This window comes from Cebidichthys violaceus, unplaced genomic scaffold (genome assembly GCF_023349555.1).
Source record: "Cebidichthys violaceus isolate CVI_PGR_0920_01 unplaced genomic scaffold, fCebVio1.0.p SCAF_21, whole genome shotgun sequence".
NCBI lineage: Eukaryota > Metazoa > Chordata > Actinopteri > Perciformes > Stichaeidae > Cebidichthys > Cebidichthys violaceus.
In genome coordinates, this window is record NW_027176384.1 from 5,966,830 (window position 1) to 5,985,238 (window position 18,409).

Sequence of the window (18,409 nt, forward strand, 5' to 3'; positions counted from 1 at the left end):
TCCTGATAGGAAGGTCATTAGTTTAGGTAATTCGACAAAATATCACTCAAAACAAAAAAATGTCCACCTCATGGTGGAGTTGGAGAAAAGGTCTCTGCAGGATTAATCCACTGGGATGCGTTATCGCCTGTGCAGGCTAAAAACTGCACCTGGTAGTTGAAATCATTCAGTGTGAAACCAACTTGTTTATGTTGCACTTCCTCCCTCCTCTCTCTTTAGACTCGAGGTGTCCATGGATGATAACTGCAAGAAGCTATCTTACATGGATTTCCTGTCTGCGTTTGACCATAAAGCAGAGAAGAGGTGTGAGCGCCCCACTGCTTCTCTTGATGCTGAGCGCCAGAAAGAGTCCTTCTGCGAGAGAGGCTGCGAGAACTAGTCACTGCCTCAGCACCTAGTTTGTATAAGGTGAATTTCGAACACGCTTCAATTTTCTTCGTCGTCATTTTCTCCACTTATCACTTCCCTGTGGCTGTCTGTCCTCCAGGCGTTCATGGCCTTCTTGTCTGTTGTGAAAGTCCCAGATATATCAAAAAAAGTATCATGTCTGGGTTCACAACATCATCTGGAGGTGTTTCACCGAGCTGCATTTACTGTATCAAGCAAGTCACATGTCGACTGAAATAATCGGCTTTACTGGAATGGTATGAGTCAAAAATAAGCCGAATCTGTTGTGATTTAATTGTAATAAATGGTTCAAAAGGATGCCAAAATAACTTCACCACGATGCAGATTTTTCATGCTTTGTCAGTTCCGTCTGCAAGATGACAAGCAAGTTCAGGTCGATCGGAACTATGCTATGCTAACATTGCAGCTGCTCCATCAACACTCAAAATAACGTCATCTAAAATAGGATAAATACAGCAGCAACATTTTTGTTTTGGTCTCTTTTCAAATATGAGTTACTGTCGAAGAGCTCTGGGTGTCCACGGACGGCTACAATGATTTTTCCTCCATTTCTGATTCAACAACAGTGACTAAAGGAGAATGTCAACGCTGATAGGCTTCAGCAACACAGCATGCAATTCATGGCGTGTAATTCACATCGCCTGGCACTAGTTTATCACTATTCGCGTCTTTGCGTTGACTTTGAATGTAAAAGCGGAGCATGAAAAGTTTGCTTCACGTTTAGTGTGAACACAGCATTAGCCTTGTTATGCTAAGCTAGGCTAACCAGAATGTTGAACTATTCTTGTCAGACGTCAGAGAGGTGCCTGAGTAAGACCGGATCCCTTATCCCTACGAACACCTCCAAGGTCAAGGAGCATCTGCAGCAGATCCAGGAAATTGTCTCAGGTCACTTGTATGAAATCACCAGAGAGCTGATGGATCTGGACCCCTCCAACAGCACCACCATCTCCAAAGAGCAGTTCAGACAGCTTTGTGATTGTCACTGTCTGAAACTCACAAATGATCAGGTAAAGCCAGATAAAAAAAATCTTTACTTATATTCCAGTCAATTAAAATTCCAAGAGGAGAGATTTAAGAGAACAAGCACATTTCCAACAACTCTCCCAGTGCTTTCAAGCTGAAACAACACACACTGGCATCAGTCCATGGTTACAAATGAGGAGAGAAGTCTGAATTTCAGTGCAATTGCCAGCTCCATTCTTTTTAGTCTGATATGTTTTCTTTAATTATTCTAATCAAAATCTAATTCATCTTTGTTGATAATTATTGACTGTGTGAGAAAGTTAGTCATCTGTAAAGCCAATTTACTGTGCTGTGTGTAACTCTTTGGGGTTCCAGTCCCCCCAGTGCAAATGATTATTATCTCCGCCAGGCCTGTGGGGAGAGCATGCGTTGGGTTGTGTGTGTGTGTGTGTGTGTGTGTGTGTGTGTGTGTGTGTGTACATGCGTCTTTCTGTCCACGGCTAATCTCACATAATACTGGATCCGTCAGCCTAATATTTCTTTATATAACTGTTTTTCTCTGCATTGGGGGCTCCACGTATTTACATTTTGCAACAAACGACAGCAGAGTGACAAATACCACAAAGACCAACCGACACATCCTACATGTAAGCTACAAGTGGGGATCAACAACAATAATAGCGGAGAAATTAATACACATAGACCAGCGACCCATCTTTTCTCCCCCCATCTAGTGCCGCCATTTTTATTTCCGCAGACATTCCGTATCATAGCAACCAGGCGCAACTAAAGAGTTTCAGCTGAAAAAATAATGCTATGCCTATTTAACTTCTTTGTTATTTATAAAGTAATAATATTCCTAGTAATGACCTACCAACAAAGCTTATTTATAGCACTTAAATCAGGACAAATTAAATTCTGCATATCCCATTATTGAGCCAATCATCACCGTATGGGAAATTCCTTCACTGTGACAGCCCTACTCTTCACTCCTCTTAACCGGCCGCAAGTGATCAACAACTGGTTCAGTATCAAAATGCATTTCCAGCAATCGGAGCCTTACTGACTCTGTTGCAGGCCACATTTTGGCCTTTGTTGCGTTTCAAAAACTGACATCTATAAAAAAGTTTGGTCTCATTTTGAACTGGAGAATCTGCTGATAAATTCTATATGTTATGATCCACTAAAGTTAGGCACAATATGAGATGAATAAATCCCTGTTTTTATTATCTTCTCCTTTATCTTGACTGTATGGGAGCCCAGAGGGACAATTCAGTGTAATTCAACTCTTCTTTGTTTGGGAGAGTAGAGAGGGATCTGCTCCCTCTCTACTGAGTGCACTTTTCTAGTTCTGTGCGTGTCTCCTTTTGCTTCTCAGTTCGAGTGTGTGTGGAGTCAGATGCCTGTGAATGAGGAGAGGAAGCTGCAGTACAGAGAGTTTCTGAAGCGCTTTGGTGCACTGGGCCGGATGGCAGCAGGGGATCACACCAACAGCGTCGCATCGCCTTCCTCTGACTCCAGAGCAACAGCCTCAGCAACAAAACTGAGTTGCCCAGAGACTACACAGGCCACTTTCCAACGCGTTAAGGTACAGCACATGACGAGATGAACCTTTATCATCTGTCAAACCCACTGTTTATATTGAAATTATCATTGCTCTTGTAAAATAATAAAACAATAACATCACTTAAGCTCAGTTATAAGTGCCAGTCTGAGAATATTCTTTACATTTTTTTTACTGAAAGCTGCAGTATGATCTGTGATGCATGAAGACACCAGCTGCTATGCAAAGCTCAGTATGTTTCTATGAGAAGTCTGGAAACTACAGAATGATTGTATATATGTGCCCAGACGGACATTTTGAGCACAGAAATAGATTTATATCCAGAAGACTGACCTCTGTCACCCTGTTTCACTTATTCAAATGTCCTGCTCTGTGCACTTACAAAACCTTGGACACTTAATCACGGGATCCCTCCCGCTCATCCCGACTCTGTGCACTCGTCCCTGTTACAGTGTGCCACCATTTTAGTCATCTAAAAACAGCACACAGAGCAAGAGATGTATGAGTTGGAAAACGAGTAAAACTGAATGAGGTTATTATTGTGCAGTTATGTGGATAATAGCAAACATAGGAATAAATGTATTGAGCAGAGAATATATTTTTGCTCGCTCAAATAAATTATTATTTACAATTTCCATACAAAATAAAGTAAATGCCTTTACTTCAAGTCAAGTATGATGTAGTAGCAAAAATGTATTAAAAATAAATAAATGCAGCATGTGTCACAGCAATCACACAGACAGCCTCTGTTAGTTCTGCTGCCAGTGTCTGTACATCAGCTGTTTGGGGAGAATAAACAGACTACAAGACACTCCAGCTGTCAAATAATGCAAATAACATGAGGTGGAAATTGTCTTTGTATATGCAAAGGGAGTCAAGATCTGTTTACAGTCACCATCATATTTCTTCAGAAACTTTGTTTGGAGAAGAGTTTTCATTTTGGAGATATTTGACAGAATGGCTTCCTTGTTATTTTTTTCAAATAATAGTAATAATAGTAGTAATTTTGTAATTTGAATAATTACTATTATTATGGATATTATTATGATATTACTAATAATAACGTTAATCATAGTAATTTACATTTTATTTGATTTATCTACTACACAAGGTAAAATGATAACTACACACACACACAAAGCAGATAAAGGAACATAATACCGCTAGATAACAAAAAAAAACAGCAAAACAAAGAAGAGAAGAAAAACCAGTAAAAGAAAATTTACAGAAAAAGTACATATATATATATATATATATATATATATATATATATATATATATATATATATATATATATATATATATATATATATATATATATATATATATATATATATATATATATAGATACATACACTCCCATGCACAAGTATTTGTTTGGTTATTGAAACAAAAATAAAACAAGAAACAACCCGTTTAAACCCCAACATTAATTGAACTTTGTCGACTTCCAATACATCCCAGAATCCCACCAACGTTTAAAAATTAAATTCTGTTCTTTATTAACATCGTTTTCAAGAACCTTCTGAAATTAAAAAAATGTTTGAAATGTTCACTGTTTTCTTTTTGTAGCCTTAAATAATGGCCACCAGTGTTAGTTTTAAAAAATAAAGAAAGGACCAGTTACAGTTGAGCTAGGCGCTACTTTACGTGCAGATGCCTGTTCACTCAGACCACACATCAAGCTGCTATTTAAAATTCTGTAGACACAGCATTACGTTACATATGGAAATGATGTACCGTCTTGAGTTTTCATCTTTGTAGGTGATTCCAAAACTTATCTTGTGTCAAGTATGTTCTTGAATTACTATATAGTGAAATTATCTAACTTACTAAGACTTATTTCCGAATGATAACAGCTTTTTTTCAAACATGTTGCAAGTGGAATTATTTCATGAATCGCATGAACACCTCCTGTGCAGACATGCCGTTAGAATCTGCTGCTTGGTGCAAAACTGAAGATGACACTTTTTTCAGTGTAGTTGTGCAGCCTTTCTTCTGAACATCAAACCCCCCCTCTCATTTTTCTCCCAGTCTGCCCTCCAGTGCACCTCCAGGTGTGCTGCCTCAGCGGGGAGGCCGGCAACAGGAAGCCTGCAGGGAAGCACGGAGAGAAGGCCACGTGCGGCGCTGCTGGAAGGAGATCCAGACGAACTGCGCCAAGAAAGCTCCTCAACGAGAGGGACACATCAAGACGTTGTATGAGCGACATAAACTCCCTTTGCGGTGGTAAAAAACATTTGTTATAGTATGCTGCCCATATCTGTTGTGAGACAAATAATTGTACACTATACCAAAACTATTTAATATTATAATATGATAACATTATAAAACGCTCATCCATTGGCCCCATTTGACCTCTGATTTTTAGGGATTTTATTTACGACGACTAACATTGACAACTGCAGACTTTGATGCCCTATTAAGTGAGAAACTCTTGACAGACAGACAATCTTGCATCCCCAAAAGTTGATCTTATTTATGGCTCATAAGTACCAGTGTGGTGCCCGTTAGGAGCAGGAAGTGCTGCTTGCTCATCGCTCGTTGACTCTGTCTCTGCAGTCAGTGAGCCGCGGCCTGAAGACATACTTGAATCAGTCCACAGAGCCCTGAAGCCCTGCCCCCGGCTGCTGCAATTGTTTGTTTATTCAAAGTTTATTAATATTGACAGTGTCGCATGTCCAAATTGCATCAACTTCGACACTGCACATCCTTGTGTTCCCATCAATACACCTGCCAAGTGTTGAGTAGAACAGCTGAACGGTTCATGAGATATTCAAAGGACACACAGGATTATTTCTTTGCCTTCTAGTTAGATTAGTTAACCATTAATTAACCATTAACAAGACAATCGTTACACATTCAATTATTATATTATTAGAAAGTGGTATCAAACTAAATATTAACATTAAATGTGACAAAGATTACTTGTCATTAATTTGCTTCTCCTCCACTTTGTTTACACGGTGCAATACTGAGAAATCAAACGATGTCTGTATGCATGTAAGCTTTTGAAAATCTACCTACCCCTCATGCATCTAGTCATCGCAGTTGGAGTTAATGTGAAATTGGGACACACGTTCGTGCTTTCAGCTACACATATCCACGCTGAGCGGCACATTAGCACATTTCAAATTAAATCTGTAGTCCCTCTCCTTTCCTGCGTTTAGCGTCTGATCTATTGTAGCTTTTTTGGCTGCAAGTCTACGCTGGGTTACAGTGAAGTGGGTGGATGGCTATGGAATGCGGGGGGGGATGGGCGACGGCGGGGTTGCCAGATTGTGTAAACTCAGCAGGGACCTCCCACCCCCAGGCTCTCGACTATCGCCTCCCATGACAAACAAACTGGGCAAGTTGTGGTAAGTGCCTTTTTTTCTGGCATGGGGAGGTGTATATGAAGCTTTGAACAATGACACACGGGTGGGCACGATCTAAAAGGACTCCTGCTGAGCGACTAAGCCGAGCCCCCGAGCTTCAGTGGAGCGCGTGGGTGAGGGCCTTATCTGGCAACCCATGAGCTGCAACCTTTCCAAACCAACTTTGGAATCACAGACCTGCATTGTCTCGACAAGAAACCGACCATCTGTGTAGAATTGCAGAGACCCCCTGCATCTTATTTGATTCGATGGTGTGTCTGTGCGCAAGTTTACAGACACAAAAAACACTTTGTTCTCAGCTTGCGAAGAAGCAAAATGGTACCAATCATGTGGGTGCTCTCACCTTTATGTGTTGTTTTCTTTCTCCTTTGTTCCTTTCCTTCTGTCCGGGGGTCTGACGGCGATCCCGCGTGGTTTCAGACGGGCCTGGGGGTTCTGAGCGAAGACTGCGTGGCGGTCATGTTGAGGATCCGCAACGCAGTCCACTTCTCCTGGACCTCTGTCCGACGCCGCTTCCTTACGTGTGACCCCGCCCGCACAGGAAGTGTCCCCACGCAGGCTTTTCAGGAAGGTAGGGTCCTGCCAAACACTCTGATAAACTGGTTCTTTATGAATTATTGATGCAGCTCCGCTTGTGTCCCTTCTATCAAAATGTCTGAAGGAGAGTGACTGAAAATCCATGGAGCTCAAACTTGCAAGCTTGCAAAGACACGCACACAGACACCTACAGACACACACACGCACGCACACACACACACACACACACACACACACACACACACACACACACACACACACACACACACACACACCTGTCCACTTGACAGCCAATCAGTAATTTTAATTGTTCAATTAAGCTGAAGGTTGCAACAAGACCACGCTGACGTTTCGGCCCAGGAGAACAGCAGCTGACACTCCTGTTTTATTGTCCCTGCCATTTACCTGCTGTACAATCCACTGACGACAAGGAGCCAATCGATAGAAACAATTAGCAAGCTGGTTAGCGATGACATCTCCTAAACCCCTCAACCTAACACACCAGGACACACACACACACGCACATACACATGGGCACACATACACACTCCAACTTTTGCCGTTGTCTCCCTGCAGGTGCTGCGGCACTTCAGCGTAAAACTGTCGAAGGAGGAGTTCTTCCACCTCAGCTCTTACCTCGATGCCGACACCACTGGGAGGATCTGCAATAGCAACTTGGGCCTTTCTTCACTGACCTTCACCCAGCTGCGTACAGCTGCTTCAACAAGGGTGGCCGGGTTACCAGCTGCACCGAGGGCCCCGACTCCATAGTTTTAGTGTTCGGTTATAATTTGTGATTATTTTATTTAATTGTAAATTAATTTGATCTTAAATTGATTGATTCCATTTAGATTTATAAAATCCATAGATGTTTTTTTTAATGAATGCATTTTCCCGTAGATGTGTAAACTGTAAACCAGCCTTGCCTTTTGGTGAGCGGCAAGCGTACCGCAGCTGTATCAAAAACATGCCGATAGCTGCTCTATGACTCTGGCTCCAGCCGCCATCTTGTAAACGGAACACTGCACCGCTCACCGTCCGGAGGGAACTTTCTCATTTTACAGCTGAACAGTACACAAAAATATGTTTCTGAGAACATATTTTAGTGTACTGTGAGAAATAGGCGATGAAGTAACAAAATCTTGATTCATATTTGATCAGCGCTGCCTAGTTTGGCAGTTGAAATTCACCAGCAGTGATTGACAGATGCGTTAGAGACTCCTCGGCTTCTTCGGGCATGGTGGAATCTTCCAAATGCCATTAGGAGCTCTTAGAGGAGGCAAAGGAAGCAGATCTTTTTTTACAGATTATCTGTCTCATGCAGGATATATTGACAGTTTGAGCAAATATGATATTTATATTTTTTATTAAAGTTACCAACTGCAGCTTTAAGACGGCCCTTTAGAGAGGCCCTGTGTCGGACTACTTTTAATACTTTGGTTAATATTATATTTACATGGTGCATATTCTTTAATAATACCTATAATGATCACAAATTCTCAAACTGATATGGGAAGGGTTGAGGGCCTCTTGGTGGTTTTTTTCTGGCCCTCACAGCAAGACTTTAGATTTCCAAATTTGATCTTTCACTGATTCAACAAATAGATCCATCAAGGGATTTGACGACTGAAAAAATATGGGGAAAAAAAATAAAGATGAACAAGGAGAGACGTGTTCTCCACTCTCTGTCTCCTGCCTGACTATTTGACACTGATTTGTGTTTCAAAGCCAATCAAATAAAGTGCCTTTTTTATGATGCAGACGGTGGGAAGAACCGGGCGCATCTTTTGTTCGCACAGGAAGTGAAAAGTGAGATGGATGACAAGGAGATGGAGGGGACTTCTGTCATTCATTCAAAGGAAAGCGCTGCCGCCACAGCAAGATAGTACAGAAGCTCTCAGAGAAGGAGAGGAAAAATGTAGAGAGCTGGGAGTCATTATCTGAGGGGAGCTGAGAGAGGGACGAGCAGATGGAAACAGAAAAGGGATGATCAGAACTGAGAGAAAAAGCTCAGCATCGTGGTTGGAGAGGCAGAGTGAGAAAAAAAACGAGGGAGGGAGGGACTTGGAGGAAGAAAAGAATATATAAAAGCTAGTTGTATTAATGGCAAAGTAAAAAAGCCATCCGCGAATAAATTACCCGGTCTCCCCCTGGGATTACTAATGTAATTATTTGAACGAGGGTTCTCATTAGAATGTGCAGAGGTGTGGAAGACCTGCGGAGCAAAATGGGAGACAGAGATGGAGCGGCGAGGGTTTATACTGGAAATTAACTCGCTGCTCTGGGCTCTATAATTGATACGAGACATAGATACCTTTGATTTGGAACAAAAGGGGAAAAAAAAACAGGACGGGAAAAGTTTCCTTGCCACCTCTAATAAAGGATGGGAGAGAGACAAAAGGGGAAGAGCAAGGATGGAAGTAAGGGAAGCATGATCCAGCAGTCACAGATAAGGTTTTATTCAATCGGTGAACAATCTCTCAGAACCAGCAGAATCCATGTGGTTTTTAAGAAAGAGAGGTAATTTACATTTTAGAGTTGTCTCCAGGAGCAACACAGTTACATTTTTGCAGTTGTTGGGTTTTCATTTTCCTGTCCCAAAAAATGTCCCAAACAACGATGGCAAAATACAATACCATATGAACACTTTCATTCCAAAATGTTATACGTCCATTTAAAAAAAAAAAAGACCTGAAGTTCATAACCATCCAGTAATGTTGAAGTATCCAGCCAATATAAATGTTACCAAGGACACAAACGATGCTTTATTGAGTACCACATAAAAGTACCACCACATTCTGCTTTCAAGTTTTAGCTGTCAATCATTCGGCATGTGTGGGTGGCACACCCCCCCCACCCCGCTTTTTTTTTTAAACAGTACATATCTCATTTTGGAACAAAACTCTTCATATGCAGATTGTCTGAGTAGCAGAAGTCATTATCTCCTTTAAGCATGCCTCAAGAATGAAATCAAGAAATAGTACAGCACTTTTTTTTTCTTTTTTTTCCCTCTCGGAAAAAAAAACAGGAAACACACATAACACGGCTACTGAAGCAGAGGAGCATCAAAGAGACGTCTAAATGAGGACTGGAAGTGGAGAGTCAGACCAAACAGACGGCTCTTCATGAAACTGAGAGATGAAAGTTCCTCCCATATTTTGGTTTTTAATAGTTCCCTTTTATTCCTTTCTTGGAACATTTTTCCGCCGTAGACGTTAATTAAGTTTGTGTTTTAAACGATGAGGCTGAGCACTCCCTCTCCTTTTACTCTCTCTTATTATTTGTATTAAATACACTCACACAGATGCACATCCACATCCTACGTTGTGCAACACCATCTCCTGGCTACATTCAGACTATTACCGCTAACCCTGATCTTAAGTCTCCCCAATCCATGCCCAAAATGCTGGATCATAATGATAGACTGTGCCGGGATTCATTCTTCTGATCCAACACAACCAGTTAGTGAAGTGAAAATGGTGCAACTGTTTGTTTCTTATAGATACTTAAGGTGTTGAGCAGAGATAGTTCTTATCTGTGTGACAATATAACATACCATTAAACACCCTCTTCCTTTCCTAGTAGGCTTTTAATGTGAAAGTTCTGCATGAAGAACCTAAGCAGTGATAGAAAAAAATGGCAAAGAAGTAGGGCTGGACAATATGGCCAAAGATGTTTTCATAATCGATTTGATCGATAGTGATAATTATCACGATATATATTTAATAATGATGTTCAACTTACAGTTTTAAGAGTATTCTAATCAGGAGAGAACCCTAAAGAAACCATAAGGTTAATTATAGTTTACAATTCACAATTATTTATCATCAGAACGGGTCGTTGGGGGTTCCCTACATATGTACAGTATGACACTTCTTGTTGCCATTTCACTGCTGGTTGCTGATTTTGAGCATGCACACCGGACACTTCCGCCGGCTGAGCCGGTTTAAAGCCAATCCATACTTTCCGTGACCACGAGGATCCACTTTTGTCTTCGTGCTGTAAATGTCATCATCCGCCCATGTCCGCTCGGACGCCATGTGGATGTTTGTGTGCAGCCTAAAATTTGTGACCGACTGTGCATGCTCCAGTATCGTTCCACACTCTCATCCATTTGGTGGTGTATGCGCCTCTAGCTGGTTTGCAAAGACGGAGAAAAAGAAGATGTTTTGAAGAGAAGTTGTGTGAGGAAATCCGCTGTTACCCACATTTTAATAATTTGCCTTTACAGTAATACAAAGACAGCTAAATGGTGTTAAACTCCTGGCAAACAACGTCTTGGTGCATTACCGCTACCAATTAGAATAGAGTGTGGATCAGGAAATGTGCATATCTGGAACACCAGGCCGACACTGACCCACAATTGTTGTATGAATGGAGCATGTGCGTACGTGTCCACGCAACCAATACAAGTCCACAGCTGTTCACGGAAAATATGTCCAGTCAGAACTTGTGGTTAGCCCTGTGCTAACTTGAATGGGGATCAAATAATTAAATTGTGTTGCTCTTATAGATTTTCCAAAATGCTATCGGATCGAATTGATCAAGATTCTGATGGTAAAACAAGTCATTTCCTCAAAAAACAATCCACCGTTTTAAAGCTGCAATAGTGTCCACAGAGAATGACCGAGTCAGCTACGGAGGTGCTACTCTGTTCTGGCAGTTCGTCTTCTGGTTTTGTAGGTAAAGGACAAGGGTTTCAAAAATAAATCATCATCAAGATTTTATGGGAAACTTTTTCGAAAGTCAGAATTATTAAGAACAATGTTTCTGTTTCATAAGATAACTGTAAGATCAAAGCAGCAAAGCACAGAATGACATGACATACATTACCTTTCTTAGCCGTTATTAGCAAACAGCCTTTATTTGTGTGTGCTAGCCACACGGCTATTATTTGTCTGCCATGCAACCTCTTTGTGGACTGTTTTTTTGCTTCATTATGTTCACAATTAGGAATCTAAAACCCTTTTACCTCTACACAGGCTACAACATTTGCGGTCAATAGATCTACCATTGTCTTTGGACTTCAATGAGGCTTCCACCCGCTTCTACAGTTAGTTTAATTACTAGTAAAACCTGCAACGAAAATATTGCCAGTATATTCATATTCACTAAATTGACAAATGCCACATTTTAAAAAAGGGCTGCAAATACATAATAAACTACAAGTGCACCCTGAGACCGCAGAGCTCCACCAAGGCCAAATGCCCTCAACATCAACAACAACAAAAGTTAAAAATAGCAGATCCATAAATCTGAGCAGCTCCAAAATGTTTATGGTACACCCTTCCACCAAGTTTCATGAAAATCAGGTCAGTAGTCTTTCTGTAATCCTACTGACAAACAGACAAGCCAAACTGATATCATGAACTCCTTGGTCGATGTAACAAATTACATTTTTGATGTTGATCTATCAGTGGTGTTGAAAAGTTAGCTAACAAATTAATGTATTTTACTGCTATCACTCTGACTGTGTGGGCCCGATATTATTGGAGATACAGAGTGTCTGTATAGGTTCATCACAATCATCTGCAGGTGGTACAATATCTAGATTAGCATCTGTATACTAGGACTTCCTACATTAAGCTCCAGATGCATGTGTTGTCAAATTGGCAATTACGATTTCTATATTGGCCTGTGTTGTATTAAGCTCCAGTGCCCCTACTCTCTGCGCATCATAATTTAAACCTAATCGTAATACTAAACCTGCCCCTAAACCTGCCCCTTGAAGAAGTGAGGATCTGCCTAAAACTCAACCTGCTCCACGTAACATTACACACCTTCCACCGTTATCCACACATACACACACACACACACACACACACACACACACACACACACACACACACAGACACACACACACACACACACACACACACACACACAATTTCTTGGTGAGTTATTCTGCTGCGTCTTTCCTTCTTTTTGCCTATTTGGAAACATTAAGACATCAGCTGGCACAATGAATGCTGATGTGCTGAGGAAGCGAGAGTAAGCTGCAGCCCCAGGGAGCGTTTCATACATAATGTCGGAGAGCAGCGAGATCAAAGTGTGACGTGGTCTTGTTATGCTAAGCACATTCAGACTCTTACTGAGAACAGCCTTATTCAGAAAATAGAGCAGAGCAGAAAAACAACGATTTGTTTCCCTTTAAAACACAGACAAACTGCAAAGAGACATGAAAGAGTTAATAATCACCAAAATGGGGCCGAGTAGCTTCACAGAGAAGAAAATACCATCATAAGCATTTACATTACTAAGAAATAGACCAAAGGAAATGTAACAACCACACATATTATGTCTTTTTGAAAAGCTTGCAAAAGCTTGCAACAGCTTGGAAATCTTTGAGAATTTTTTTTTTTCTTTACATTGACAGAGAACATTTACATTAAACCAGTTACAGTACATGTAGTTACAGCTTTACTCCTCTTGAAAAAGGGTGAAAAGTCTCTGTCTCTCCCGACACGAGGGACGGTCCGAGAAACAACCACCAGTTTGACTGTCCAGGAGAAGCGTTAGCATGTAGCACCTGTCCAAAAAGCCGCCCTCCCAGTCGTAGCTAACAAGCCATGCTAGTCCTTCACAGCGTGAATAGAGAGAAAAGGAACAAATATAAGAAGAAGAGAAAAAGGTGAAAGGGGAGGTACATGGAAAGAGGAGTGGAGAGGGGAGGAAAAAAAACAAACAAAGGGGAAGTATCGCGTGTGGTTTCCTCCGCGTCCTCCTCTAGGCACGGTTAAGAGGCTTATGAGGGCTTTAATGAGGCCCAGGGGGAGCGGTGTCAACATGGCTGACACCCCGACTCTCACACAGCCCCTGGCTGAGACCTCTTGCTACCCTCACACACTCGCTTTGATCGCAGACACTGGCAAAAAAAAACCCATCATTCTCTGGGCCCGAGGAAGGGAGAGAAACAGAAGGAAGATGAGGGGGGTTGAAAAGTTCTGTTAAAATCCCTCCGGGGGGCCAATGTAACGTCGCTGCTGTTGAGTCGTGGCTCAGCCAAAAACTCTCACGTAGACGAGGCGCTGGGTTGTTTCACTGTAAGTCCTAATGGTTTCAGTTAATTTAAATGGAGTGAAGAACAACGTAGAACAACTTGTCACATGACTCGACGTAGGTGCGGTGTCTCTCTCGTCTCTCTGAGACCACATCAGATTATCAGTGCAGTAAAAGAGGACAAAGATTTGTCCGCATTGAAAAGCGTCTCTCCGCTCGTCCATTTGTCTGCTTTTAGACTCAGATGAAGAAATGATGGCACATAAAATAACAATAATAGCAAAAAGGAAGCATCCCCTCCCTTTAGTCCGCTCCGTCTCCAGGCATGTACGCCGTGTGTCGTGTTGAACACACACACACCTGCCTTGTATTTACAGAATCTGCTTCGCCGACCCTCACCTGCCTCTCCTAGCTCTTTTCTCTTGATCGACGGCGGGCGTTTTGGGGCGAGCCTCCTCTAGTCATGTGGTCCTCCCGGGGTTCGGGAGGTCAAAGACAATGGGCGCATTCATGGGCAGGAAGTTGACGGTGCAGGCGGAGGCGTTGACAAACGTTGTGGTGCCGTCGGTCATCATGCCGTAACCTGGGCATTAGGGAAAAAGAGAGAGAGAGAGAATAAGAGAAGGAAGATGTCTATAAAATCTTATAGCATTTTGAGATTAAGCTGGAATTTCAGCACATGTGGTAAGGGTAGCAACTTGATTTATTCTTGAAAGTACAACGTATGACATGTCGTGTTTATTCTCAACATTTCAACTTTATTCTCAAAAAGTCAACTTTATTTTTGAAATGGTATATATCCTCAACATTTTGACTTTATTCTCATCATTTTCACTTTATTCTCCACAATTAGACTTCAATTCGACTTTTCTCTCAAAATGGTATTTTGACTATATCCTCAACATTTTGACTTTATTCTCATTATTTTGACTTTATTCTCAAGATTAAAGAAACAAAGAAACACAAAAAACTGTATGCCTGGTACTTATGCTATTCTCAACAATCCTACCTAATCCTCGACATTTTGACATTATTCTAGAAATGCTTGATCAAAATCTTCCTTCTCTCATGTTTTCCCCTTATGCCTGACCATAAAACTCTTCTGCAGATTTGACACCTGTCTTTCCCAGATGTTACATTTCAGGCAGAATTTCCTGAGCTGCTGTAGTCAGTCATAAAGCAGCTATTTGTATACACTTCTATTCTCTCCTCCTTTATTGTATGCCTCTAAATTGCAAGAACTCAAAGCAATTTTTCTTTTATTATAGTGTACAATGTGACCCATTATGGAATTGTTTACACTTTTTTTTACTGCTTACCACTAAAACCTTGCTTACCACTAAAACCTGCTTACCACTAAAACCTTGCCTCCCCAATGCAAATCAGTAAATATCCACCAATATATGATTGAATAATCAGGGGAATCACAGTGTACCCCGGGACGAAAAGAAACTGTGATGCATCTGATGGTGATCGTAATAAATACATGGAGTTAATCTTTTGGATGACCAAACGACAAAACACCAGAGTTATTGGCGCTTTGCATCGCAGCGCATCTTCATCATTTCCAAAATGGCGAGAATCCAGTTTGAGCAAATGTATGCATGAGTGTAACACTAACACCACTACAGTCAAAAAATCTCTGCTTCAAAGGCACTTTGGATCAACGTTGCTTCCAAATGGCAGATGTAAAAGTGTTACCATTTTGTCAAGCATAAGTTAACTACCATCTCTCAGAAAGAACCACAGTACAATTTAACTTTGCACTACCAGTGATTTTCTTTTAAGTGTAGGTGTCACGTTCACCATCTCTTGGAACTGAGCAGATGTCCATGTTGGTGCTTTCAGATTTGGAATACATGAATACAAAACACGCGGAGGATAATGGCTGTCTTTCCGAGTTCCCCCTCGGAGTCCTCGTATTAATGAAGAGAGCTGCTTTCAGCCTCTTTCTCCTAATATAAAGTGTGATCTAGTTTCTAATCTGGTTCTCTGTGGTGGGGGACCACTGCACGAGCTCAGCACTGACCTGATAACCCCAAAAAAGCGATCCTTCAACCCAGGGAGACGGCCTCTCTGCCCTCGCTGGCCTGGATGTAATGCTCAGAGGGATGTGGCTACTCAGCTATTCTTTCATATACACTTTAAGCATTTTCTTCAAGAAACCTATTGAACATTATCTCCATATTATCTAAGTTTACATGGCTAGAATTGAATTGTCTCAGTCAGTTAAAAATATTTAATTTAAGGAAAAAACAATACCATGATTTAAATACATGGCTTTTTGCTACATGTGAGGTTAATTTAAATAATAAGCTTAATGTTTAGGTTGGATATGTGAGAATGATTCAGACACAGTGATGTAGTGGCAGGTGTTAAAATGTATGTTAAGTAACTGCCGCCAGAATATGATATTGCATGATATTGCATTCTATGATATTGCATTCTATGAATTCAGGTCATAGGTCATTTATGTGAGCCTTATGATGTGTAGACTGTATTCTACTATTCTAGTATACATCCCTGAATAAAAACCATCACAGTGCAAACATGTTTGTATGTATGTGGGGATATAATTGAATTCATATACATTGCAAAAAAACCCTCACGCAAAAGTGAAGGGAGAGTCTGTGGGATTATAAACTGGTCTCTGGACAGAGCCAGAGAGCAGCACACTGCGCTGACAAGTTTGTAAAATATAGATACATTTATGCATTCAGAGCCTTTTTTTATTTGGCATCAACCTCCAACCATCAACTACGTTTTGTTGAAAGCTCTAAGCGATTCAGGTTGCGATTACGCCTAGGACGTAGCAGCTGAGATGCGTAGCTGCCTGGAGCCAGTGCAGACAGCTGAGTAGATTCAATTCTGTTGTGGGAGTGGTACGCTTGCTGTATAGACGATGGCTGATTGAGGTTTGTATTCATTCAATCAAATAATACAGCAGTGGTCATTGCACACTGACAGAGATCTGAGTGCACTATTCTAGTTTCCACTGTATCAGTTTGATTCATTCACTTAAGGACCACCAAGACTCTGCGTCTTCTTATTGTCCAACTGCCAAAATCCAGGGAGAAGATCTAAGATAGTTAAAATGTTAAAATGGGGCGACTGGAGGATCGGGGGTTTGATCCCCGGCTCTGCTAGTCCATGTCGATGTGTCGTTGGGCAAGACACTTAACCCCCAATTGCTGGGTTTGTTGGGAGTTGAATGTTTTACAAGCTCGTTCAAGTACCTTCATGAATATGTCCGAACACATGTAACTTCGGCTGGACTCTCCTCTGGACTGTGTTCAGCAGCTCCATGCACCCCACACGCTGCATCTTCTTCGGGACCCAGTCCAGGAAACCTGCACACAGTGACACACAAATCAAACACACTTTTCACTAAACATGCTGCTTCTCACAGACCCTGCAAAAACGCCATTGCACATATGAAGAGCTGTGGTACAAAATTAGATAATGAGGTGGTGTAATGGTTGGTTGGTGAAAGAAAGTCTTCCACTGTTAAAGAATATTACAAAGCGGACAAATATTATAACAGATTTATGTTTCTCACTATAATGTGGAGATGGACAGCGAGCTACAATGCAATGTGCTCAGTCAAGCCTACTGTGGGTAGAGAGGAGAGCCAGTGAATAGCAGAATAATGCCACGTTTCACTTTTTATTTAGCGGGTACTGTAGGTCCTCTAAATATTGCATTGCATTGTGGGAAATGTGCTGTATAATTACCACTCCACTCAACCATTCAAACTTATAAGAAAACTGTCACCCATTTTGAATGTTAACAGCTGATTGAATGGGCAAGTGGATCACTACTATTAGAATACTTCAGGCAGACTTCTGACCTCTCAATTCACTACAACTTCATCACTACGTGGACTGTGTTGCTCTCTATACTTCGACAACTGATTTCCTCCTTTGCTCCCATCATAACTACTACGACCACCAAAGGTCAACGCTGTCTCGTTGCAATTGTATTAGTGATCAACCATGTTAATAGACGATAACATTTTTTTTTTTTTATCAGTCATATTTGACTGTTTTAAAATAGTAACAAAATAATAAACTGTTTAATCCTTACTCTTCTACATAAAGTGGCAGTTATACAGTAATGATCCGGTTTGGATCATTTCAGTAATGCAGGCAGCAGTGTGATGATACTGTTGGGTTGATTTTCTGTTTACACGGCTGAATGTGTCTCCGCGACGGTTATAAATTTCATCTCCCTTCAAAAAGTCATACATCACATTTTAAAACGAAGCTGTCCATTTCAGACTCCTTGTCTAATGGCAAACTGCACATCGCAGCACCAAAAAAAAAGAAAAGACTCTTAGAAAGCAGCCATAGAAAATAAAGATCAATCACAGCCACACACAGATGCAGACTTCACAGTGTGTGTGACAGGGATGAAGCATGGAGTGTGTATGATTTAGTGGCTGCTCTGCGAGGAGGGATGCTGCTGATGCTGAGTTAATAAAAGCATCAAGTCGGAGAAATAAAATGACCGAGGAGCTCGTGCCTCCATCTTTTCTGCCTTCTGTCGCTCTGCCCAG

The 18,409-nt window shown here is 41.2% G+C and overlaps 2 protein-coding genes across 2 annotated transcripts in view; one reads left to right on the top strand and one right to left on the bottom strand.

The window, feature by feature from the left end:
- The first annotated feature begins 243 nt into the window (after positions 1-243).
- efcab6 (EF-hand calcium binding domain 6) lies at positions 244-8,482 on the top strand. The gene is made up of 6 exons (XM_068716769.1): positions 244-408; positions 1,200-1,418; positions 2,753-2,962; positions 4,973-5,167; positions 6,736-6,886; positions 7,429-8,482. Exons 2-4 carry the CDS (start codon positions 1,326-1,328, stop codon positions 5,141-5,143), a joined length of 474 nt encoding a protein of 157 aa, XP_068572870.1. The 5' UTR covers positions 244-408; positions 1,200-1,325; the 3' UTR covers positions 5,144-5,167; positions 6,736-6,886; positions 7,429-8,482.
- Positions 8,483-9,864: 1,382 nt separating this feature from the next.
- Positions 9,865-18,409, bottom strand: part of mpped1 (metallophosphoesterase domain containing 1) — an 80,712-nt gene continuing 72,167 nt past the window's right edge. The window contains exons 6-7 of the mRNA XM_068717059.1: positions 17,088-17,201; positions 9,865-14,434 (exon numbers count right to left, since the gene is read on the bottom strand). Of these exons, the coding sequence (XP_068573160.1) occupies positions 14,313-14,434; positions 17,088-17,201 (236 nt within the window). The 3' untranslated portion in view covers positions 9,865-14,312. The remainder of the gene's footprint in view (positions 14,435-17,087; positions 17,202-18,409) is intronic.

Bases quoted from the DNA above. Each gene is read 5' to 3' on its own strand.
- efcab6 (XM_068716769.1), top strand. From the start codon at position 1,326: ATGGATCTGGACCCCTCCAACAGCACCACCATCTCCAAAGAGCAGTTC. The intron at 1,419-2,752 runs GTAAAGCCAGAT...TTTGCTTCTCAG, and splicing joins TGAAACTCACAAATGATCAG to TTCGAGTGTGTGTGGAGTCA. The intron at 2,963-4,972 runs GTACAGCACATG...TTTTTCTCCCAG, and splicing joins CCACTTTCCAACGCGTTAAG to TCTGCCCTCCAGTGCACCTC.